The 25,336-nt window shown below is 38.9% G+C and overlaps 1 protein-coding gene and 1 long non-coding RNA gene across 7 annotated transcripts in view; both read right to left on the reverse strand.

Moving 5' to 3' along the window:
- Positions 1–25,336, reverse strand: part of LOC308610052 — a 1,140,458-nt gene that overhangs the window by 237,013 nt on the left and 878,109 nt on the right. The window lies entirely within an intron of this gene.
- Positions 1,269–23,914, reverse strand: LOC308610050 (UDP-N-acetylglucosamine--peptide N-acetylglucosaminyltransferase 110 kDa subunit-like). 2 transcript variants are annotated; one of them, XM_081259331.1, is made up of 2 exons: positions 23,840–23,914; positions 1,269–1,984 (listed from the first exon to the last, which is right to left on the reverse strand). In XM_081259331.1, the coding sequence occupies exon 2, from the start codon at positions 1,973–1,975 to the stop codon at positions 1,520–1,522; it is 456 nt and encodes a 151-aa protein (XP_081115457.1). In that variant the 5' UTR covers positions 1,976–1,984; positions 23,840–23,914; the 3' UTR covers positions 1,269–1,519. The 2 variants fall into 2 exon arrangements, 1 of the variants encoding a protein (XP_081115457.1); XR_014014393.1 differs by lacking the exon at positions 1,269–1,984 and adding an exon at positions 23,206–23,376 and having other exon boundaries at positions 23,840–23,894.

The following is a 25,336-nucleotide window of genomic DNA, read 5'->3' on the forward strand; positions in this document are numbered from 1 at the left end:
GAATAGGAGCTGGCCTGAGAGCAAAGAGTTCATTTCAAGCACCCCTGGTATAACCATTCATATTTACAAGGATGTGTATACCATCTTGATGGATGCAATCAGCTGCTTTCCCATTGCATGGAATCTGAGAAAGATCAATGAAATGATTGGCTTCTGCCATCACCTTCGCTCGGAAGTTTGTGCCATCATGTGGGCTCAGGGCATAACAGAGTATCTCAAATTTATCAGGATTGTGCATGCCTGGAATAGACTGCATAAGATGAGAAGTAGGATGATTCCCAAAGTCAGAACTCACGTATCCTACACGCAGTCGACCATCACTGAGCTTCAAGTCTTTTGGATGTTCATACGGTGGTTTATGAAGGACACTTATATTAGCCAAGCAGAGGTTCCCATGCCTCTCAGCAGTAGCCTTCCTGAAGCCATGAGAAAGAGGATAGAGCATACTATGATGAGGCTGCACAGAAGGCAACCTATTCTTCTACAACTGGTCAGCCACAATGCTGACCAACTTCTTCATTCGCTCATCATAGTCTGTCCAATCACAGACAACCTGCAGGCAATGAGCCAAATTACAATAAGCGTCAGAAAAATCAGGTTGAAGCTTCAGAACAGTGCGATAAGAAGCAATTGCTTCTGGAATATTCCCTGAATCGTGGTGAATGGAAGCCAGATTGCTGTGGGCATCCGCAAATGCAGGGCTGATCTGAACAGCACGAGTATAACACTGCAAGGCTCCCTGAACATCCTGCATCTCCCGTAGGGTGTTTCCCATATCACAGTAGGCATCAGCAAAGGTAGGACTGATTCGAATAGCCTCCTTATAATGCATCAGAGTTTCCTGAAGTTTTCCCTGCTGCTTCAATACAGTTGCTAAATTTGAATGGGCATCAGCAAAGTCTGGGCAGAGTTCTAATGCTTTACGATACAAGCGAACTGCCTCTTCACTGTTTCCCTGTTCTCCTTTGATATTGGCTAGGTTATTCAGAGAGTCTGCATGGGTGGGACACAGCCGGAGAGCTGTATGATAACAATCTTCTGCTTCAGCAACACTGCCCTTCTCTTTGAGAGCGTTTCCTAGGTTGCAGTAAGCATCAGGGAAATGTGGTTGCAATTCAATAGCTCGCCTGTAGGTGTCTATTGCCAGATCCATCAGGCCTTGCTCATAGTATACACAAGCCAGGTTGCCATGTACCACTGCATGATTTGGACTCAAGCTTAGGGCACGAAGGTAAGCTGCCACAGCCCTGTCCAAAATCCGTGCCTCTTTGAAGACATTTCCTAAATTGATATAAGCATCCAGAAAATTGGGGTCAAGGGTGACAGCCTTTTCAAAGTGATGAATTGCAAGCCAAATCTCCCCTTGCGCATTGAAAACACAGCCAAGATTACTCCAAGCTACTGCAAAGTTCGGTTGTGTCTCAATTGTTTTCAAATAACATGCCTTGGCTTCTTCCAAGCCACCCAGGGCTTCGAGCAGGTTCCCAAGGTCACTGCGAACACAGTACAAATCAGGATTTTACTGAAGAGCAGAGACATAAGCTTGTACTGCCCCTTCCATGTCGCCTGCTGCTACCAATGCGGCTGCCAGGTTAATATAACCATCGATGAAATCTGGTTTGTGACGCAATGCATGCTGGTAATGCTCAGTTGCTTCCTGAAACTGCCCTCTTTCCTTGTACACATTCCCCAAATTCGAATAGGCTTCTGCCAGAAGAGGGTTCTGTTTAATTGCCAGAGTACTAAAGTGGGCAGATCTGTTCAGCCTTCGACACTGGAAGTGTATAGATGAAAGTAATAAAAGTACACCAGTATTGCCTGGCTCTTGTCTCCAGAGTTGCATGCAGTGTCTCTCAGCTGTCTCAAAATCTCCTGCCTGATATTCTCGATGTGCCAACTCAGCTAACCCTTGGAAGGAAAGCATACGTTTCGTCGGTTCTGTGCTGTCGGCCACATTGCCCACGTAAGACGCCATCTGGAGCTTCTGGAGAGAGTGAAAAAAAGGGGGTAATTGAGTCCCGCTGCCGCCACTACTGGCAAGAATGTTTCTAGAGGTAGCAAACACGAGCGCAGCAGCCGTACCACTGCTTTGGCAGGATTAAGCAGCGGCAACAGTTACAGGCACCGAACCTTAGGAACTCTGGTTGGCCATCTACCTCTCATGCTCTTGAAATCTTAATTCTTTTTTTTTATTAGTTTCTGCTTTATAACAAAGTGAATCAGTCATACATATACATCTGTTCCCACATCCCTTCCCTCATGCATCTCCCTCCCTCCCACCCTCCCCATCCCACCCCTCCAGGCGGTCACAAAGCACCGAGCTGATCTCCCTGTGCTCTGCGGCTGCTTCCCACTATCTATCTACCTTACGTTTGGTAGTGTATATATGTCCATGCCTCTCTTTCGCTTTGTCACAGCTTACCCTTCCCCCTCCCCATATCCTCAAGTCCATTCTCAAGTAGGTCTGTGTCTTTATTCCCGTTTTGCCCCTAGGTTCTTCATGACATTTTTTTTTAAATTCCGTATATATGTGTTAGCATACGGTATTTGTCTTTCTCTTTCTGACTTACTTCACTCTGTATGACAGACTCTAGGTCTATCCACCTCATTACAAATAGCTCAGTTTCGTTTCTTTTTATGGCTGAGTAATATTCCATTGTATATACGTGCCACATCTTCTTTATCCATTCATCCGATGATGGACACTTAGGTTGTTTCCAGCTCCGGGCTATTGTGAATAGAGCTGCAATGAACATTTTGGTACAGGTCTCTTTTTGAATTATGGTTTTCTCAGGGTATATGCCTAGTAGTGGGATTGCTGGGTCATATGGTAGTTCTATTTGTAGTTTTTTAAGGAACCTCCATACTGTTCTCCATAGTGGCTGTAACAATTCACATTCCCACCAGCAGTGCAAGAGTGTTCCCTTTTCTCCACACCCTCTCCAGCATTTATTGTTTCTAGATTTCTTGATGATGGCCATTCTGACTGGTATGAGGTGATACCTCACTGTCATTTTGATTTGCATTTCTCTAATGCTTAATGATGTTGAGCATCTTTTCATGTGTTTGTTGGCCACCTGTATGTCTTCTTTGGAGAAATGTCTATTTAGGTCTCCCACCCATTTTTGGATTGGGTTGTTTGTCTTTTTGATATTGAGCTGAATGAGCTATTTGTATCTTTTGGAGATTAATCCCTTGTCAGTTGCTTTGTTTGCAAATATTTTCTCCCATGCTGAGGGTGTCTTTTCATTTTGTTTATGGTTTCCTTTGCTGTGCAAAAGCTTTGAAGTTTCATTAGGTCCCATTTGTTTATCTTTGTTTTTATTTCCATTTCTCTAGGAGGTGTGTCCAAAAGGATCTTGCTGTGATTTATGTCATAGAGTGTTCTACCTATGTTTTCCTCTAAGAGTTTGATAGTTTCTGGCCTTACATTTAAGTCTTTAATCCATTTTGAGCTTATTTTTGTGTATGGTGCTAGGGAATGATCTAATCTCATACTTTTACATGTCCCTGTCCAGTTTTCCCAGCACCACTTATTGAAGAGGATGTCCTTTCTCCACTGTACATTCCTGCCTCCTTTATCAAAGATAAGTTGGCCATATATGCATGGGTTTATCTCTGGGCTTTCTATCCTGATCCACTGATCTGTCTTTCTGTTTTTATGCCAGTACCAGACTGTCTTAATTACTGTAGCTTTGTAGTATAGTCTGAAGTCAGGGAGCCTGATTCCTCCAGCTCCGTTTTTCGTTCTCAAGATTGCTTTGGCTATTCGGGGCCTTTTGTTTTTCCAAACAAATTTTGAAATTTTTTGTTCTAGTTCTGTGAAAAATGCCAGTGGTAGTTTGATAGGGATTGCATTGAATCTGTACATTGCTTTGGGTAGTAGAGTCATTTTCACAATATTGATTCTTCCAATCCAGGAGCATGGTATATCTCTCCATCTATTTGTATCATCTTTAATTTCTTTCATCAGTGTCTTATAATTTTCTGCATACAGGTCTTTTGTCTCCTTAGGTAGGTTTATTCCTAGATATTTTATTCTTTTTGTTGCAATGGTAAATGGGAGTGTTTTCTTGATTTCATTTTCAGATTTTTCATCATTAGTGTACAGGAATGCCAGAGATTTCTGTACATTAATTTTGTATCCTGCTACTTTACCAAATTCATTGATTAGCTCTAGTAGTTTTTCGGTAGCATCTTTAGGATTCTCTATGTATAGTATCATGTCATCTGCAAACAGTGACAGCTTTACTTCTTCTTATCCAATTTGGATTCCTTTTATTTCCTTTTCTTCTCTGATTGCTGTGGCTAAAACTTCCAAAACTATGTTGAATAAGAGTGGTGAGAGTGGGCAGCCTTGTCTCGTTCCTGATCTTAGTGGAAATGGTTTCAGTTTTTCACCATGGAGGACAATGTTGGCTGTGGGTTTGTCATATATGGCCATTATTATGTTGAGGAAAGTTCCCTCTATGCCTACTTTCTGCAGGGTTTTTATCATAAATGGGTGTTGAATTTTGTCGAAAGCTTTCTCTGCATCTATTGAGATGATCATATGGTTTTTCTCCTTCCACTTGTTAATATGGTGTATCACATTGATTGATTTGCGTATATTGAAGAATCCTTGCATTCCTGGAATAAACCCCACTTGATCATGGTGTATGATCCTTTTAATGTGCTGTTGGATTCTGTTTGCTAGTATTTTGTTGAGGATTTTTGCATCTATGTTCATCAGTGATATTGGCCTGTAGTTTTCTTTCTTTGTGACATCCTTGCCTGGTTTTGGTATCAAGGTGATGTCGGCCTCGTAGAATGAGTTTGGGAGTGTTCCTCCCTCTGCTATATTTTGGAAGAGTTTGAGAAGGATAGCTGTTAGTTCTTCTCTAAATGTTTGATAGAATTCACCTGTGAAGCCATCTGGTCCTGGGCTTTTGTTTGTTGGAAGATTTTTAATCACAGTTTCAATTTCAGTGCTTGTGATTGGTCTATTCATATTTTCTATTTCTTCCTGAGTCAGTCTTGGCAGGTTGTGCATTTCTAAGAATTTGTCCATTTCTTCCAGGTTGTCCATTTTATTGGCATAGAGTTGCTTATAGTAATCTCTCATGATCTTCTGTATTTCTGCAGTGTCAGTTGTTACTTCTCCTTTTTCATTTCTAATTCTATTGATTTGAGTCTTCTCCCTTCTTTTCTTGATGAGTCTGGCTAATGGTTTGTCAATTTTGTTTATCTTCTCAAAGAACCAGCTTTTAGTTTGGTTGATCTTTGCTATCGTTTCCTTCATTTCTTTTTCATTTATTTCTGATCTGATCTTTATGATTTCTTTCCTTCTGCTAGCTTTGGGGTTTTTTTGTTCTTCTTTCTCTAATTGCTTTAGGTGCAGGGTCAGGTTGTTTACTCGAAATGCTTCCTGTTCTTAAGGTGGGATTGTATTGCTATAAACTTCCCCCTTAGAACTGCTTTTGCTGCATCCCATAGGTTTTGGGTCGTCGTGTCTCCATTGTCATTTGTTTCTAGGTATTTTTTAATTTCCTCTTTGATTTCTTCAGTGATCACTTCGTTATTGAGTAGTGTATTGTTTAGCCTCCATGTGTTTGTATTTTTTACATATCTTTTCCTGTAATTGATGTCTAGTCTCATACCATTGTGGTCGGAAAAGATACTTGATACAATTTCAATTTTCTTAAAATTACCGAGGCTTGATTTGTGACCCAAGATATGATCTATCCTGGAGAATGTTCCATGAGCACTTGAGAAAAATGTGTATTCTGTTGTTTTTGGATGGAATGTCCTATAAATATCAATTAAGTCCATCTCGTTTAATGTATCATTTAAAGCTTGTGTTTCCTTATTTATTTTCATTTTGGATGATCTGTCCATTGGTGAAAGTGGGGTGTTAAAGTCCTCTACTATGATTGTGTTACTGTCGATTTCCCCTTTTATGGCTGTTAGTATTTGCCTTATGTATTGAGGTGCTCCTATGTTGGGTGCATAAATATTTACAATTGTTATATCTTCTTCTTGGATTGATCCCTTTATCGTTATGTAGTGTCCTTCTTTGTCTCTTCTAATAGTCTTTATTTTAAAGTCTATTTTGTCTGATATAAGAATTGCTACTCCAGCTTTCTTTTGATTTCCATTTGCATGGAATATCTTTTTTCCATCCCCTTACTTTGAATCTGTATGTGTCTCTAGGTCTGAAGTGGGTCTCTTGTAGACAGCATATATATGGGTCTTGTTTTTGTATCCATTCAGCCACTCTGTGTCTTTTGGTGGGAGCATTTAGTCCATTTACATTTAAGGTAATTATTGATATGTATGTTCCTATTCCCATTTCCTTAATTGCTTTGGGTTCGTTATTGTAGGTATATTCCTTCTGTTGTGTTTCTTGCCTAGAGAAGTTCCTTTAGCATTTGTTGTAAAGCTGGTTTGGTGGTGCTGAACTCTCTCAGCTTTTGCTTGTCTGTAAACGTTTTAATTTCTCCATCAAATCTGAATGAGATCCTTGCTGGGTAGAGTAATCTTGGTTGCAGGTTCCTCTCCTTCATCACTTTAATTATGTCCTGCCACTCCCTTCTGGCTTGTAGAGTTTCTGCTGAGAGATCAGCTGTTAACCTGATGGGGATTCCCTTGTGTGTTATTTGTTGTTTTTGCCTTGCTGCTTTTAATATGATTTCTTTGTGTTTAATTTTTGACAGTTTGATTAATATGTGTCTTGGTGTATTTCTCCTTGGATTTATTCTGTATGGGACTCTCTGTGCCTCCTGGACTTGATTAACTATTTCTTTTCCCATATTGGGGAAGTTTTCAACTATAATCTCTTCAAATATTTTCTCAGCCCCTTTCTTTTTCTCTTCTTCTGCTGGAACCCCTATAATTTGAATGTTGGTGCGTTTAATGTTGTCCCAGAGGTCTCTGAGACTGTCCTCTGTTCTTTTCATTCTTTTTTCTTTATTTTGGTCTGCATCAGTTATTTCCACTATTTTATCTTCCACCTCACTTATCCGTTCTTCTGCCTCAGTTATTCTGCTATTGATCCCATCTAGAGTATTTTTCATTTCATTTATTGTGTTTTTAATCGATGCTTGATTCATCTTTAGTTCTTCTAGGTCCTTGTTAACTGTTTCTTGCATTTTGTCTATTCTATTTCCAAGATTATGGATCTTGGAAATAGAATCTTGGATCAGCTTTACTATCATTATTCTGAATTCTTTTTCAGGTAGACTGCCTATTACCTCTTCATTTGTTAGGTCTGGTAGGTGTTTATCTTGCTCCTTCACCTGCTGTTTTTCTGTCTTCTCATTTTGCTTATGTTACTGTGTTTGGGGTCTCCTTTTTGCAGGCTGCAGATTCGTAGTTCCCGTTGTTTTTGGTGTCTGACCCCAGTGGCTAAGGTTGTTTCAGTAGGTTGTTTAGGCTTCCTGGTGGGGGGTACTAATGCCTGTGCTCTGGTGGTTGAGGCTCGATCTTGTCTTTCTGGTGGACAGGTCCACATCTGGTGGTGTGTTTTGGGGTGCCTATGGCCTTATTATGTTTTTAGGTAGCCTCTCTGCTAATGGGTGGGGTTGTGTTCCTGCCTTGCTAGTTGCTTGGCATAGGGTGACCCGCACTGTAGTTTGCTGGTCGTGGACTGAAGCTGGGTGCTGGTGTTGGGATGGAGATCTCTGGGAGATTTTCGCTGCTTGATATTATGTGGAGCCGGGAGGTCTCTTGTGGACCCGTGTCCTGAAGTTGGCTCTCCCACTTCAGAGGCACAGCGCTGGCTCCTGGCTGCAGCACCAAGAGCCTTTCATCCACCCGGCTCAGAATAACAGGGAGAAAAAGTAGAAAGAAAGAATTAGTAGAAGAAAGAAAGAGAGAGGGAAAGAAAGGAAGAAGGGAAGAAAGGAAGGAAGGAAGGAAGAAAGAAAGAAAGGAGGGAGGGAGGGAGGAAGGATGGAAAGAAAGAAGGAAAGAAAGGAGGGAGGGAGGGAGGAAGGAAAGGAAGAAAGACAGGAGGGAGGGAGGGAGGAAGGAAAGAAAAAGAAAGTGGAAAGAAGAAGGGTGGGAGGGAGGGAGGGAGGAAAGAAAAAGAAAGAAGGAAAGGAGGAGCGGAAGGAGGGAGGGAGGAAGGGAAGGTAGGAAAAAAAGAAAGAGCAGGTAAAGTAAAATAGAATAAAGTATGAAATATAGTAGCGTTATTAAAATTAGAAAGTAATTATTGAAAAAAAACAAAAAAACAAAAAAACGGACCGATAGAACCCTGGGACATATGGTGGAAGCAAAGCTATACAGAGAGAATCTTACACAGAAGAATACACATACACATTCACAAAAAGAGAGCAGGGGGAAAAATCAAAAACCTTGCTCTCCAAGTCCACCTCCTCAATTTGGGATAATTCGTTGTAAAAAGAGGAAAAGGGCGAGAAGTCTGAAATCTTGCTCTCTAAGTCCACCTCCTTAATTTGGAATAATTCGTTGTAAAAAGAGGAAAAGGGGGGAAAGTCTTAAATCTTGTCCTCAAAGTCCACTTCCTCAATTTGGGATGATTCGCTGTCCATTCATGCACTCCACAGACGCAGGGCCCATCAAATGGACCGTGGAGCTTTAATCCGCTGCCTCCGAGGCTGCACAGAGATATTTCCCTGTCTCTGCTCTCACAGCTCCCATGTCTCAGCCTTGGACCTGGCCCCGCCTCTGCGCGTAGGTCGCCGGAGGGCGTCCGTTCTTCGCTCAGACAGGACGGGTTTAAAGGAGCCGCTGATTCGGGGGCTCTGTCTCACTCAGGCAGAGGTGAGGGAGGGCGCGCAGTGTGGGGCGGGCCTGCGGCGGCAGAGGCCGGCGTGACGTTGCAGCAGCCCGTGGCGCTCCGTGCGCTTTCCCGGGAAAGCCGTCCCCGGGTCTCGGGACCCCGGCAGTGGCAGGGTGCACAGGCCCCCTGGAAGGCGGGGCGGACAGTGACCCGCGCTCGCACACAGGCCCCGCGGCGGCGGCGGCGGGCCGTGGTGGCGGGCCGCGGCGGCGGCGGCGGGCGGCGGTGGGCGGCGGCGGGCGGCGGCGGCCGACGCCTGTGTCCGAGGTCCACGCCTTACCCGCGGCTCGCGCCTGACTCCGGCGCTTCCCCAAGCAGCCCTCTTAATGCCCTCTCCTCGCGCACCAGGAAACAAAAGGGAAAAATGTCTCTTGCCTCTTCAGCAGCTCCAGACCCTTTCCCCGGACTCCCTCCGGGCTAGCCGTGGTGCACTATCCCCTTCAGGCTCTCTTCCTGCCGCCAGCCCCAGTCCTCTCCCTGCGCTCCGACTCGAAATCTTAATTCTTAACCCTGCCCTCTTCCACCATTTTTCTCCTAATCAGGGAATAAAAATTACCTATCCATTTGCCTTAGAAGAAATCAAAAGTCAGTAGTCCAAACACTTTTTAAAATATTGTTTTCTGTCCAGTTGGAAATGAAGTACATGATTGACTTTTCTTCATCATTCATATAGTCAACGTGGAAAACATTAGGGCCATGAATTTCAATACAGTAAGATGAGAAAATTTTAAATTGGCCTTCCCAAACCACTAATAAGTAACCGATGTTGTATATAATGCTAAAATCTTAGAGACTGAGTTTGATATTTTAAAAGTTCTGAAAACATTAGCTAATTTCTCCTCATCAAATTTCTCATGACTCAAACCTGAGTATTACTTTTTAAAAGATAAATTTATTTATTTTTATTTATTTATTTTTATTTTGGCTGCATTGGGTCTTCAGTGCTGCGTGCAGGCTTTCTCTAGTTGCGGTGAGCGGGGGCTACTCTTTGTTGTGGTGCCGGGGCTTCTCATCACAGTAGCTTCTATTGTTGTTCCACAACTCTATGGGTTCCTTCTTAGGTCCTACGAAGAACCCTAGAAATTAGTTCATGTAATTATATGTTTTTGCAAAATTGCCAAAAGTGAGATATTTTAACTTCCATCAGGTAAGACCAGCGTCTATTTCTTTGCCAATTTTTCTTCTATCATAGTCCGCTATGTTGGATCATATTGGATTGGTCACAGGCTTTTTTGAAATCCGGCTAAGGAGATGTTTTAAGTGAGGCTATTATGTGATTTTCAGACACCACCATATGTAATTGACTATATAATATCCCATTACAGGAATAACTTCCAGTACTCTTACTGACTACTGACTTAACTAGCACAAGACACAGAAGCGTAAGGACAAAAACCACCTTACAATATAGCCATGTCTTGCACTTCACAGCTCTCAAAGCATGTGCATTTGAAGAAGAAAAAAAGAACTGAAAAGTATAAAACCAGAAGTTATTCTGCGGAAAATTATTTCAATCATCAGGCATGTGAAAGATAAGTCAAAGATCCAGGTTTCTTCAATGCTTAGTCAAAACGGAAATTTCCTTCTGTCAAGAATATACTCCAGGGCTTCCCTGGTGGTGCAGTGGTTGAGAGTTTGCCTGCCAATGCAGGGGACACGGGTTCGTGCCCTGGTCCAGGAAGATCCCAAATGCTGCATAGTGGCTAGGCCCGTGAGCCATGGCCACTGATCCTGCATGTCCGGAGCCTGTGCCCCGCAACGGGGAGAGGCCACAACAGTGAGAGGCCAGCATACTGCAAAAAAAAAAAACACAACACCAATATACTCCAGGGGCTTCCCGGATGGCACAGTGGTTAGGAAGCCACCTGCCAATGCAGGGGACACGGGTTTGAGCCCTGGTCCGGGAAGATCCCACATGCCACGGAGCAACTAAGACCGTGTGCCACAACTATGGAGCCTGCTCTCTAGAGCCCGTGAGCCACAACTACTAAGACTATGAGCCACAACTATTGAAGCTTGCGTGCCTAGAGCCCGTGCTCTGCAACAAGAGAAGCCACCGCAGTAAGAAGCCTGCACACCACAACAAAGAGTATCCCCCAGTCGCTGCAACTAGAGGAAGCCTGCGCACAGCAACGAAGACACAACACAGTCAAAAATAAATAAATAAATAAATAAATAAAAGAATATACCCCATCAATAATGTGTGTAATGGAATGGTGTGAATGAGTATTTTATCAGAATTCCTGTAATGCACAATCCTATAGCAGTACTGAAATCAGTAATGCATTTATAATAGTAAATATTTATGAGGAAGTAATCCATAGAGGTTTTCTCAAAGTTAACAATGAAAATTGATGTGACATTATCAATAATAAATTGTGACGCTGAAATAAACTTTTCTAAACTATTAATAACTAAAAGCAAACTCTAATCAACCATGTTAAAAGAAATCTATGTCTATAAACTACAAAGTTTATTTCTCAAAATTTTATTTCTAAAACACATAAACTGTCATATGAGGAGGCAGTTAAAGAATATATAGCTACAAGAGTTGGGAAAAAGTCTTATAGAGACACATCTGGCAGTAGTTAATTTTCAAATGTCATTTTTCTAGATTTTGTGACACCTATAGTATTGATATTTGAAAGCATTTAAAAAATTGTAATTTGAAGATTTGCTATTTCCAGGTAGAGTAAAATATTTTGAAGCAAAACAACATTTCCACTGAGAAAAATTAAAAAAGCCAAATAAAATAGTCAGCATTCAATCAAAAAGTTCTAGACATACCAAGAGATAGAATCATATGACTAAAATTCTAAGAAAGGAACAGATAATACAACAATATTTATATAAGATATTGTGTATCTTTATCAGGAAAAGTCTTTATCAAGAAAAGACTTTAAAATCATCAGAATTAATATTATATTTTATTTATTTGTATATTTTATTTATATATTTATATAAAGGACTTAAAGATAAAGCCCTAGTTAAGGCAGTGACAAAAGCAGTAGCAGTGGGAGTGAAAAGAAATGGTTATATTCAAGGATATTTTGTCAGTAAAAGTCCAAGATCAAATGTCTGACTGCATACATGGGATGGATAGACGGAGTGGGAAAAATCAAAGTTAACTATAGAGGTTCTAGTGAAGATGGGGTTGCCATCACCCAACCCAAGGGGTTGCGATCATCCCCAAGGTCTAGGAGACTCAAGGGAAGGTTGTGGTCGAGGAAAAGTGAATTGCTGGGAAAATAAGACTCCCAGTCTCTCCATCTCCTTATACTAGTTTTTTTTTTAACATCTTTATTGGAGTATAATTGCTTTACAATGGTGTGTTAGTTTCTGCTTTATAACAAAGTAAATCAGTTATACATATACATATGTCCCCATATCTCTTCCCTCTTGCATCTCCCTCCCTTCCACCCTCCCTATCTCACCCCTCTAGGTGGTCACAAAGCACCCAGCTGATCTCCCTGTGCTCTGCGGCTGCTTCCCACTAGCTATCTATTCCTTATACCAGTTTTGTTTTTCTGCTCATATACGTAGCAGCATTTCATTCAAGGGGAAAGTCATTGATCTGACTGGTCAAATTAAAAACCATAGTTCAAGGCACATTTACAGTGGTTAGTTCCTCCACAATTTAGAAAGTAACGTTCACAATTTCCCTCTTCCTACACCGCAGAACACATTGGCCATTCCTCCAAAGTCTCCACTCCATAGAGTGGACCAGAGATGACGTTAGCCCAGAACTGAGAGCTTGGCATGAGATGGTGTCAACCCCACCTAGAGCTCTGGCATAAGTTATGACCCAACCCAGTTCTACAGAGAGCTCTGCATGGAATCTTGTCTCAGCCATAATAATGTGATTCTGTTTTTCATTTGGTTGTCTTCTTTGCTTAACTTTCCCTGGCCACTCTGACAAACAAAATTTCAGGCAATCCTGGGCCACTCACTAACTTTATTCCATCTAATGTTATCCAGATTCCCAAGAAAATTACTAACAATAAAGGGGGAAATTTGGAACATGGTGAGTTTTAGGTGCCTGAAATATACAGGTAACTGAATCCAGTTAAGTAGCAAATTATTTGGATCTCAAATATGCCAGTAGAAGAGCAGACTAAGCTCAATTTAATGTACTCTTACTGGAGACACATGTAAATTCTGGGTCAATTTTGAAAAAGTTAAAAGCACATAGCTGAGATTAAAAGAAAGAAAGGAACACCTGCATGTTTCAGAAAGTAACAGAGAAATTAAATCCAGAGAAATAAGAGCAGACTGATGTCTATGGGTTCCGTTCCTTAGTATAGGCCTTATGTAAATAGGGGCTGGAGCTAGAAATCTAACATTACCTTGAGGCCAGGAATTTAGACCCAGGATGGAACAATATTGAGAAGTTAGTACAGATATCCTACAGAAATTTCATGAGGAACTGCTTAGTCCATTAAGAGGGCCAAGGGAGGTGGTGAGGAAGATGGGTATCTCTTGAAAACCTTCAGGTACAGAAAACATCAACACCTCTGAAAAGTAGGCCTTCCCAGAGTTGTGATGGCCAGGTTGTCACTAACCTGTAAGGCCCTGTAGGAATCAGAAAATGCAAGGAGAGTAATTCAAAGAAAAACAGATGCAGGATGGGTGTGGCAATAAATCCTAGGACCCTATCAGAAACAAAATTAAAACCACTCTAGAGGGAAATTTTAACAAACGAGGGCAGAGAGTATCCTAACCAGAATAGAATAATAATTCTGAGGAACTTACTTTACTTATTTAAGTAATATTCAATGCATTTCCATGGCCAGGCCCTTTTGAAGAATTCTAAAACCTATACAAACAATTCATTGACATCTTATATATCCCACCATCCAGAGCAAAATTCACTTAAGAACTGTACTGGTGGAAATTGGGCAGCACTATGGAGAAAATAAAATGTGTTTACCATCAGAAAACATGAAGGTAAGAAAGCTAATGTCTAATTTTTTTAATTATCCTGTGGTTTCTTGAAATCTTTTGAAACCCAAAATAGAGACACCTAGGAGGAAATGAAGATTTAAATATTTAGAGATTTATCAACTCATCTATAAAAGCTTTATTAATCTCTTCTTTTAATAACATTCCTGAGAGGTATAAATGTGTCCAGTGATAGGGTTGAATAAGCCTGAGAGAATTTCAATTGTTTACTATTCTTGGTCAGCTCTTAAGACCTTTCAGGAGCATCTTGATTTTCATGGCCTCATCCAACAAAAGCAGGATATTTTACAGAAAGTCCTGGGCCACTTTTTGGCTTGCTTTTGTGTTTATGTTTTTGGTTTTTTCACATCGGGCGGTACATTAGGCTACCTATTGCATACTCCCTCATTCATGCACGCATTCATTCCAACAATATTTACTGAGTTGAGACATTTAATTAACACTCAATAAATGATGTTTAGATGAATGAATGCGCTTTCTATCAAAGTAAGTGTAAGTACTGAGAAAAATTACAGAATGTATGATCCCAGCCCCACAAAAGCTTATAACTGTGTTGAGGATATAAAAGATGCTGATGAAATAACTAATATATCATATTGGACAGTTTCTAAGTTCAAAAATGAGTTTTTATAAATAATCAGAGCCTAAGGAGGACAAAGAAGGGACAGTTCATTATGGGTTGAATCTATCAATAAATGTACATTTCAGATGAGATTTGAGATTGACCTCAAAGAAGAGGACTTAGATATATGAACAGAGAACAAAAAAGGCATGGTGATAGCATGTGCATAGATAGAGTGGCCAATATTTATGTTCTTCATTAAAGATAGTTAGAGATAACCCAAATGTAACTGTTTCCATGGGTCCATTCTCAGTATCCAAAGAAAACGGCAAATCCTATCTTAGTAAAACTAATGAAAAACACAGTCTTTAACAAAGAGATTGTGAAGGAAAGGGGGAGAGAAAGGCTTGCATCCCACACCACACAACAAAACTTATTATTTGTTTAATTTTCTCCCTCTGAAAATTTCCTCTCCCTCTCTCTGTACGTCTCTCTTCTCCCACATCTGGCCACACTCTACCAGCCATCTTTCCAGATCTTTCCAGAACTCTCCATCCTAGTTTCATTAGGCCACAATTTAAACATCTCACAGGTCTCCAGGATGCATCCACATCACTTCTTCCACAAAGACAAACAAAGGACACTTCTCAGGATCACGTTTCTTTGAAGGAAGAGGTCATGAGGGTGATTATAAATAATATAAGGTGGAGAGCAGTGACTTAAAATACCATTTTTCAGCTTAGAATGTGAATACAGGGAACTTTGGGAAACTAGAAAATCTAGAAAGGATTCACTGATAATTATTTATGTTCAATGAATAAAATAAGATGTAATAATACGGCTAAACTCGGACAGATTCACTTTTTCAAAAGTTGCTTTCACACACCTTCACTATTGGGATGTTTGATAAACACACCTTTCCGTCTTTACTTTCTTCTTTCTTTGCAGATACTGGCACCAAACTTTCAAACAATAAGAACCTTCCCATAAGTCCCTTGCCAGGCAAGAATAAGGTATAACAATCCAAACAAATTTTTGAAGAAGATAACTGGTTGAAAGCACAGGAAAAGAGCTGGGTTTCTCTTATTCAACAGTCACATAATGAGTAATGTGCGAATTGGTTTAAAAAGTCTCTCTGCATGAGGGGCTAAGGTTAAGATTAGAACTTCTGAGGCCAGAAGAGCAAAACGACTACAACAATCCACATATTTTCAAGAGCTGCCCTTTGGATGTGAGGGATTGATTTTTCCCACTATTTTTTCAGCAACCCAACTGGTGTCTTTATTAAACGACATAAGAGAATACAGTGTGGCCAAGAAGGCTTAGATTTCCTTAGCCCCAAGACAGATATTCTCCAGTGACTGTCCACCCACATGAAAAAGAGATTTACAAGAGGAAACTGGATACAACTGAGTGTACTTTAATTTTACCTGAATTATTTATTTTGTTTACAATTCTCCGCTGAAGTGCCTACACTAATATATTTTTAAGAACATTTCCTTAAGTTGAAATATTCATTCAGTATATTCATTTACTATAATTTAGAAAAGCCAAATGATTTAGGCAAATTCATTTCTATACTGCCACAGCAGTGTACTGTGAACTAAATGACACCTGGCAGTTCTTTACTCAGATACTAACTCAATTAGAAGGCAGAACAAGGATACCTACCAATTCAGGGAGGGAAAGGTCACTTAGCCTCTGTAGCTGTCTTAGGTCTCTTATCATCACAGTAACAAATTGAAGACTAAAGACCATATGATCATCTCAATAGATGAAGAAAAAGCTTTTGAAAAAAATTCAATATCCATTCATGGTAAAAACTCTCCAGAAAGTGGGCATAGAGGGAACATACCTCAACATAATAAAGGCCATATATGACAAGCTCATAGCTAACATACTCAATGGTGAAAAGCTGAAAGCATTTCCCCTAAGATCAGGAACAAGACAAGGATGCCCACTCTCACCACTTTTATTGAAGGTAGTTTTGGAAGTCCTAGCCACAGCAATCAGACAAGAAAAGTAAAAAAATAAAAGGACTCCAAAATGGAAAGGAAAAAATAAAACTGTCACTGTTTGCAGATGGCAGGATACATAGAAAATCTGAAAGACACTATCAAAAAATTATTAGAGCTCAAAAATGAACTTGGTAAATTTGCAGCATACAAAATTTATATATAGAAATCTATTGTATTTCTATACACTAACAGTGAACTATCAGAAAGAGAAATTAAGGAAACAATCCCATTTACAATCACGTAAAAAAGAATAAAATACATAAGAATAAATCTGCCTAAGGAGGTAAAAGACCTGTACCCAGGGAACTATACGACACTGATACAAGAAATTAAAGATGACACAAACAGCTGGAAAGATATACCATGGTCACGGATTGGAAGAATTAATATTGTTAAAATGACCATCATACCCAAGGAAATCTACGGATTCAATGCAGTCTGTATCAACATATCAAGGGCATTTTCCACAGACCTAGAACAAATAATTTTAAACTTTGTATGGAAACACAAAAGATCCTGAATAGTTAAAACAGTCTTGAGAAAGAAGAACACAACTGGAGGAATCATGCTCCCTGGCTTCAGACTGTGCTACAAACCTACAGTAATCAAAAGAGTATGGTGCTGGCACAAAAACATCGATCACTGGAACAGAATAGAGAGCCCAGAAAGAAACCCATGCACTTATGGTCAATGAATCTATGACAAAGGAGGCAAGAATATGCAATGGAGAAATGTCTGGGCTTCCTTAGGGATGGTTTCATCAATTAATTTGTTTTCTTAAATGGACCATACTTTTCCATGTCTTTGTATACCTTGTGATTTTTTTGGTTGAAAATTTGTCTTTCAAATATTGTAATGTGGTATCTATGGAAATCAGATTCTCCCACTTTCCCAGGGTTTCCTGGGCTTTTGATTGTTCAAGGCTGTAGTAGTCTGTTTAGGGACCTTTCCAAACTATCTTTGCAATGACTGTTTTCCTTATCGTATGTACGCACTGAAGTCTCTGTTCCTTTAGTTCATGTTTAGCTAATGTTTTGACAGAGATTTCCTTGAATTCCTGCACCTAAAACAAACAAAAATAAATATACACAAGCACATCCACATGCACACTCAAAACCACACACCTCTGCCCATTGTGCAGATTGCTGGATCACTCCTTCAACATTTAGCTGACCTGCATTGAGTTCAGGGCTCAGCCCATGGTCAAAGCTTAGAGACTCCTCTGGTGTTTTCAGAACATGCATCTTATCTTGAGTATGCATGTGGCTTTCTTAGTTTCTCCAGACACATGTGTACTTTTTGTAGGTTCTAATTTCCCAAAGAATCTCCCCCAACTTTGGCTCCTGCATCTTCTGTGGTCTACTGTATTTCAATGCACAGTCTTCTGCCCCAGCCATCTGTGCTTTGTTAGCTCACCTTGCACTTTTTTTGAGCAATGACCGCTGCTTTTCCAGACTGTGTTCCAAGTTAGCTAAGGCAGAGATAAGCATCTTGTGTCAGTCCTTCAGGTAGCTCCCAGACAGGTTAGAACAGATACACATAATAATCTGACAGTACGGTCTCTTCTGCTCCCTCCTGAAGCAGGATTGAGGGTCCCATACTAGGAATGGTCTGCTGCTACTTTAAAACTATCACTGCATTAAGACTCCACCACTTTAAGAACATCACTACACTAACAGTGGATGGGGCAAGGGCAAGTAAAAATGCCACAAAGCTTTCCTGCCATTTTCAAATTGCCTCTTCCCTGGTTCAGTATGTGTTTGGTTGCTATAAATCTTTGGCTGATTTCAGGACTAAGAGAAACCAAAAGAAACCCACAGTAAGAAACAGTACAATCAAACTCTCAGAAGCCAAAAGACAGAAAGAATCTTTTCTCCCAAAGGAGAAAGAAAAAAGAAATTTGTTACAAAGCAGGGATCCTCAAAAAGATTAGAGCTAATTTCCTATATGAAACCACGGAAGCAAGAGGCCAGACATATTTAAAGTGCTGAAAGAAAAACATTGTCCACCAAGAATTCTATATTTGGCCAAACTGGTTTCAAAACTTAGGGAGAAATTAACGCATTCCCAGATGAACAAAGGTTGAGGGCGTTTGTTTTACAACTTCCTACCACTGCCCTAGGAGAAATGCTAAATTGAACCTTCAGGTTGAAATGAAAGGACACTAGACAGCAACTCGAAGGTGTAGAAAGAAATAGAAATCTCCAGTAAAGATAAATACATGGGCAAATACTAAAGTCAGTATTGTGTTATTGGCTTGTAACTCTACTTTTTATTTCTTACATGATTGAAAAAACAAATGCATAAAATAATCATAAATCCATGTTATTGGGCTCACAAAGTATAAAGGTGTAATTTGTCACAACAATAATGTAAAGAGGAGGAATGGAACTGTAGAGGAACAGAGTTTCTGTGTGCTACTGAAGTTGGTTTCAATTGAAATTATATTGTTTTAACTTTAGAATGGTAAATGTAATCTTCTTGAGAACCACAAAGAAAATATCAATAGACTATATGCAAAAAGAAATGAAAAGGGAATCAAGGGTTCACCACAAGAAAATCGGCTAAGCACAGAAGTCCGTAATGGAGTAAATGAGGGGCAAAAAATGCATAAGACATACAGAAAACAAGCAGGAAACAGACAGAATTAAGTTCTTCCTCATCAGTAATTTTTGAAAAAGTAAGTGGATTAAGCTCTCCAATAAAAAGATAAGCATTGGCAGAATGGACTTTAAAAACAACCATAATCCAAGTATATGCTGTCCGCAAAAAACTCACTTGATTGCAAAAGACACAAGTTGCTTGAAAGCTAAAGCATAGCATAAAATATCCCAAGCAAATAGTAACAAAAAAGAAAGAGAGAGAGAAAAAGAAAGGAAGGAAGGAAGGAAGGAAGGAAGGAAGGAAGGAAGGTAGGAAGGAAGGAAGGAAGATAGATCTGGGATGGCTATGTTAATATCACACAAAAAAAACTTTAAATCAAAAGCTATCACAAGAGGAAAAGGAGGCCACTATAAGTTGATAGCAAGTTCAATCTATCAAGAAGATATAACAACTATAAACATATATGTACCAAACAACCCCCAAATATGGAAAGCAAACATTGACAGAATTGAAGGAAGAAATAGATAGTTCTAAAATAATAGTTGGAGATCAATACCTTGCTTTCAATAATGGATAACACATCTAGACAGAAGATCAGTAGAGAGGTAGGGGGACTGAATAACACATTTAACCAACTAAACCTAACAGCCATATATAGATCACTCCACTCAACAACAGCAGAATACACATTTTTCTCAAGTACACATGGAACATTCTCCAGGAGAGACCATATGTTAGGCCACAATACAAGTACCAATACATTTTTAAGAAATTGAAATCATACAAAGTATCTTGTTTAACCACAGTGAAATGAAGGTAGAAATCAATAACAGAACCATTGATAGCCATTTCCCAACATGCCTGCCACACATGATATAAAGCAATGAAGGGAAAACCATAATTTACCATTTAGAAAAGTGGGAAAGAGGACATACCATTGACACAGAGTGTGTGTTGTTTCCCGTTGTCAGGGATAGAAATAAATTAGCATCATTTATTCATTAGTGTGTTAATTTCTTGGTCAATCATTGGGCAGCCAGTGTTTCTGCCACATGGGAAGATTACCTATACTCAGTGTTGAGTGGAGCCAACCTTGAAAGGGACATTTTAAAGGATTATACTGTGATGGGCTTCGCAGTACCCTTCCTCGTATGCCAGTATTTAGGCTGGGGTATTTCCATGGAGTGTGTACAATCGTAGGCCCCAGTTCACCAGAATTTAGTTTGACTCGTTTTGTTAATACATTCCCTCAGTACTTTGTCTTTTGTATCCTTTTGCATTTACTTCATTCTTTATTATCACTGCAAAACAACTTTGTTTCCTGTTCAGATGCCAAAAAGTGGATATCAATACCTCCTGAGTTTTACACATCACAGATCAGTTTTGGATATCAGGGACAGAGACAACAGCTATTTCCAATGAGTTTGAGACATACTTTGAACATGTGATTAACATGTTGAGTGTTGAAATGTGTGTCGAGCTCATTATACTTGCTCTAAAAGGTTTCAAACTGCAAAGATTTAAAAATCTTTATCTTTGAATAGTTTTCCTGTGCTGTCCCTTTGTGTCAGACTGTTAATGTGCAGTCTGGCACCTTAAAATAATGTGGCTTTGTAACCAATTATTTACATGTTGTTTTATCCACAGAGAATCTTTTTTGAAAAATAAAGTTATTTATTATTTATTTTTGGCTGTGTTGGGTCTTTGTTGCTGCACACAGGCTGTCTCTAGTTGGGGCGAGCGGGGACTACTCTTCGTTGTGGTGTGCGGGCTCCTCATTGCTGTGGCTTCTCTTGTTGTGGAGCACGGGCTCTAGGTGCTGGGGCTTCAGTAGTTGTGGCACGTGGGCTTCAGTAGTTGTGGCTCATGAGCCCTAGAGCACAGGCTCAGTAGTTGTGGCGCACTGGCTTAGTTGCTCTGCGGCATGTGGGATCTTCCCAGACAAGGGCTCGAACCCATGTCCCCTGCACTGGCAGGCGGATTCCCAACCACTGTGCCACCAGGGAAGTCCCCACACAGAGAATATTAAGGGCAAAACATACAACTCGATTAACTACACTTCCTCCTGTTCACATTTCCCTCATCTTTTCTTCATCTTCTGTCTATGTATCCTTGACCCTGTTTATATTAAGTGCTTTTACCATTATATTTGATTGTCTGTATTCTGATGAGTTACCACAATGATTTATGAGACACGGTAGGATATAAATGCATTCAAGTAATATATATATATATATATATATATATGTGTGTGTGTGTGTGTGTGTAGTTTGCTTGAGTGCAGTGTTTTTTGTTTTCTGTACTGAATTCATTAGCATGGGTCGGTATAAAATTTAGCATAGGTCAATATGTAATTTGTAAACTAATAAAGTCTTAAAAGTGAGGAAATAAGTCTTTTAAATTTAATTATTTATTGTAAAGAGCAGAATAGCATACATAAACAGGTGCCTAATGAAAACTTGTATTCTAATTTGAAACTCTCATGAAGACCTATTTTTTTGTTCTTCTAATGGTATGATAGTAGGCCATTTGGTTATTTTTATTTTTATGGCTTTAACTTTAGAACAATTAAATATTCATAAATTTTAAAAAGTATTTTTCTTTATTTGATGGGGGTGGGATACTGGAGAAATGAAAGGTCAAACACCTACTGAGGAATCCATACTTGTCTATATAGTGTGTACTTTTATTTCAATAAGTGATTTAAAATTCCTAAAAGGATGCTATAATAAGTTATTATGCCATTTTACAGACTGAATTAAGTGAATTTCTGGGAGGTATGAAATTTGCCTAAGGCTATTCAGCTGCCAAGTGGTAGAAGTGAGAATTAAATCCAGGTATACCTATCACCAAAGTTTCTGCTCATCTCTTTACATCATCCACTTTTAATAGCCAATGCTTTCCTGCTTACAAATATGACTGAGGTTTCCAGACAGTCAACATTGCTTTTTAATCAGATAGAAAAATGACTGTTGCTTCTCTAAAGACATATTCCTTTTCCATTAAGTGACTTTAGTTGTTCAAATAATACTTCCAGACAGTAGTAATCATACAGTTGGAGACTAAGAACAGAACTCAGGGATGTGTCTAGCAGTCAGTAAAGACCAACTGGGCTCACTGATGATACTTACGGTCATTTCCTCTAGACTAACATAATCTTATTAATAAGACCCTAATAATTCATAGTACTGCCCTTGCCTGATTGTTCATCTCCCTCTATCACTCTCTCTTTCCCCAGATTATTATTATTTTTGATAATTTTTGGTGAATTAAATTCAGGGATTAGTATTCAGGAGTGCTAGTCACAAAAGCAGAGAAACTTAGCTCACACCAAAGGAAGAAAATAGAGAAAAAGTATAAATTATATGAATACACACATATCACACATGTACCAACTATATGTTGCACTTCTCCAAAATCTATTCGGTATCTGCACATTTATTGTATATTAACAGTAAGACTAGAAATGAGTGTAACGCTCTGTTTACAAGATACAGAAAACAGACCCAAATATCGAAATTACTGGCAATGAGAATGGGGAAGAAAGGCTACAACAACGAATGTAGATGATATTTTTGTTTCTTAGCTATGATGCCAAATATTGAACTTTCAACTTGAGACAAGGAGGCCATAAAAAGTTGTATTCGTTTCCTAGAGGTGCCATGACAAAGTACCGGAGACTGGGGAGGTTAAACAACAGAAATTTACTCATTCACAGTTGTAGAGGCTAGAAATCTGAGATAAGGTGTCAACAGGATTGATTTCTTCTGAGGTATCTCTTCTTGGTTTGTAGATGCCATGTTTTCCTTTTGTCTTCACATGGTCTTCTCTCTGTTCATGTCTGTGTCCTAATATTTTCTTTTTATAAGGACACCAGTCATATTGAATTAGAGCCCACCCATTTGACCTCATTTGACTTCAGTTACCTATTTCAGGGCCTTATCTCCAAATACAGTCATATTACGAGGTATTGGGGGTTAAGACTTCCACATACTAACTTGAGCAGGACACAGTTCAGGTGATAATAGAAGATAAGAGTAATTTAAGCAAGTAAGTAACTATTGTTTACAGTGAGTTGCTTTAAGGATACGAATTTACTCAAGAAAAACAAGAAGAAATTACATAACACTGTGTGTTATACAAAGATATTAAATTAATCATCATAACCTCCTGTGAGATGGGCATTAAATTAGACTAAGCAAGAGTAAGCAACTTATCCAGAATTGTATAGTTGGTACCTTCCAGAATTTAAACCAGGTATTTTTCCAGTTCCATTCTACCTTATATATTCATTTCATTATTTGAAATGAATTTTGAGTCTTCATTTTGCTTAGTTTCTGAAGTTATATGGGGATAGAATGGAGTTGGATATTTTCAGTGACATTCACACATGGGGAAGGAAATTGAGTCCAGAAGCTTCAGCAATGTTTCCATGGAGAACGCTAACAACAGAACCAGAAACACCGTTATCCTTTTGGTTCAGTGATCTTTCCTAAAGCACTACAAGAATCAATTTTAAGAAGCCCAATGTTTTCCAAACTTTCACCAATGGGCTCTCTAGGGTCCTCTAACAATATCTAAGAGACTAACTACTTTCACATTCCAAGCCACTTAAGACAAGGGGTTCTGATTTTTCTCTGTGAGGAAATCAAGTGACAATCATAGCTGGTAATTTAGGATAGTTTCTTCAGGGCCCAGGCAAAACCTAATACACAAGTAATAATCATTGTTAAGTGCATCTTTGACAAGGATTCATCAAGTATCAAAGAGGTCTATAAATTGGGAGAAATTATGATCAAAGACAAACATAGACCACAGATATTTAATTAATGCTCAATTATTTATGAGTTTAATTTTGGTTAACCTCATTTTCCTTCTTCTAGACAAAGAGACCAGAATACTTACCTTCCAAAACAAGATTTATTGTGTTCCTTTAATTCAAAGCATACAGTGACTTCTACATTCACTCCACCAAGTTTTGCTAGGAGAGAAAAGGAGACATTATATTCTGTCTTGAATTTCATATGCCATCATACTTCACTTAGCTCATCCTACTGGAAGCACTTTGACGGCAGATTCTACAGTCTTGTCTTACATCCTCTACGGAATCAAGCCAAGGGATTCACACATAGTTACAGTTGGAAAAACGTTTGTTCTGGGTTGACACTTTTAGCCTTTACCACCAAGACTTTATCACCAAGATCTATCTTTACAGTCTCTAAACAGGAGACCTTCTTGCCTTCCATTTTCATAATGACAAGGAAGGTAAAGGGAAGAACTGAGAAGTACCCAAAGTCAGCTAGCAGCCAGCACAGATAAATCATCTGTGGAGATATTGTTTCTTTCAAAAGATATAAACATAAGAGGAAGTCCTAGTGTTTGAAACAATTGTGCATAATAAAATTCCAGGAAAACCTAGAAATCCAGATGCAGATCAGTAACATATTGGCTAAATAAGCTATTATGTTCATGCAATGGACAAGTGTACAGACATTAAGAAGAAGGAGATACTCATTTCTATGAGATTCTCTTTTCACTGAACTCAACAGTGCTGCAAAAACAATGTTACATAATACTTTTTCTTTAACATTATATCAGGCATCCTCATCTTGTCCTGCATTTATTGCCAGTGTTACTAAAGTTTATCATTTACCTCTTTCTCTTGTAGACATATAATTTCTTCTTATTTTGGAAGGATTCATCAATCCCTATTTTACTCTTTCTTTCAAATTACAAATGAATATTGAATTTTATAAACTATCTTTTGGGGGATATTTCAAGTGATTGTATAGTTTTGCTCTCCTTGGACCTTGTTATATGGTAAATTATATTTTGTTATTTTATATATGCTATTTATTATATGTCATATTATGTTGACTAATTACATTTATTACATTATAATTACATTATAATTAAGGTAGCATTTATTTTAGATAGACAAAACAACCAGTGGAATAGGAAGCATCTTAAAATTAGATGCAAGAGCATAGGGGAATTGAGATTAAAATAAAATTCACATTTTGGATCACTAGCAAAAATTATTCAACAAAAGTGGGAAAATATGGCTATCATTACTAAATTCTAGATACAGCAACTAGTTAAAAGTTAAAAAAATAATGAAACTGTAAAAGTATCAGAAACCTGGGAGACATGAAATAAAGTATTCATGAGGAATACCTTTCTAAGATACAAAGAAAAAAGGATACATTTAATTATATAAGAATTAAAATTTGCCTCATGGCAAAATGCACTACAAAGGTCAGAAAACAAGCAAAAGAAATTGGGAAATATATCAAGAAATGGATATGATTTCTTTACAACTTTTGAGAGAAGCACATGTTTCTTTTTCCTTTAACCTGTTATGTGGGTATTAATCTATAATGTAAGTGCATGGTTCCTTTC

The sequence above is a fragment of the Mesoplodon bidens genome, assembly GCF_964165515.1.
Source record: "Mesoplodon bidens genome assembly, contig: HAP1_SCAFFOLD_81, whole genome shotgun sequence".
NCBI classification, from domain to species: Eukaryota; Metazoa; Chordata; class Mammalia; order Artiodactyla; family Ziphiidae; genus Mesoplodon; species Mesoplodon bidens.

What these genes read in the sequence shown, in the direction of transcription:
- LOC308610050 (XM_081259331.1), bottom strand. Translation starts at nt 1,975, where the DNA reads ATGGCGTCTTACGTGGGCAATGTGGCCGACAGCACAGAACCGACGAAA.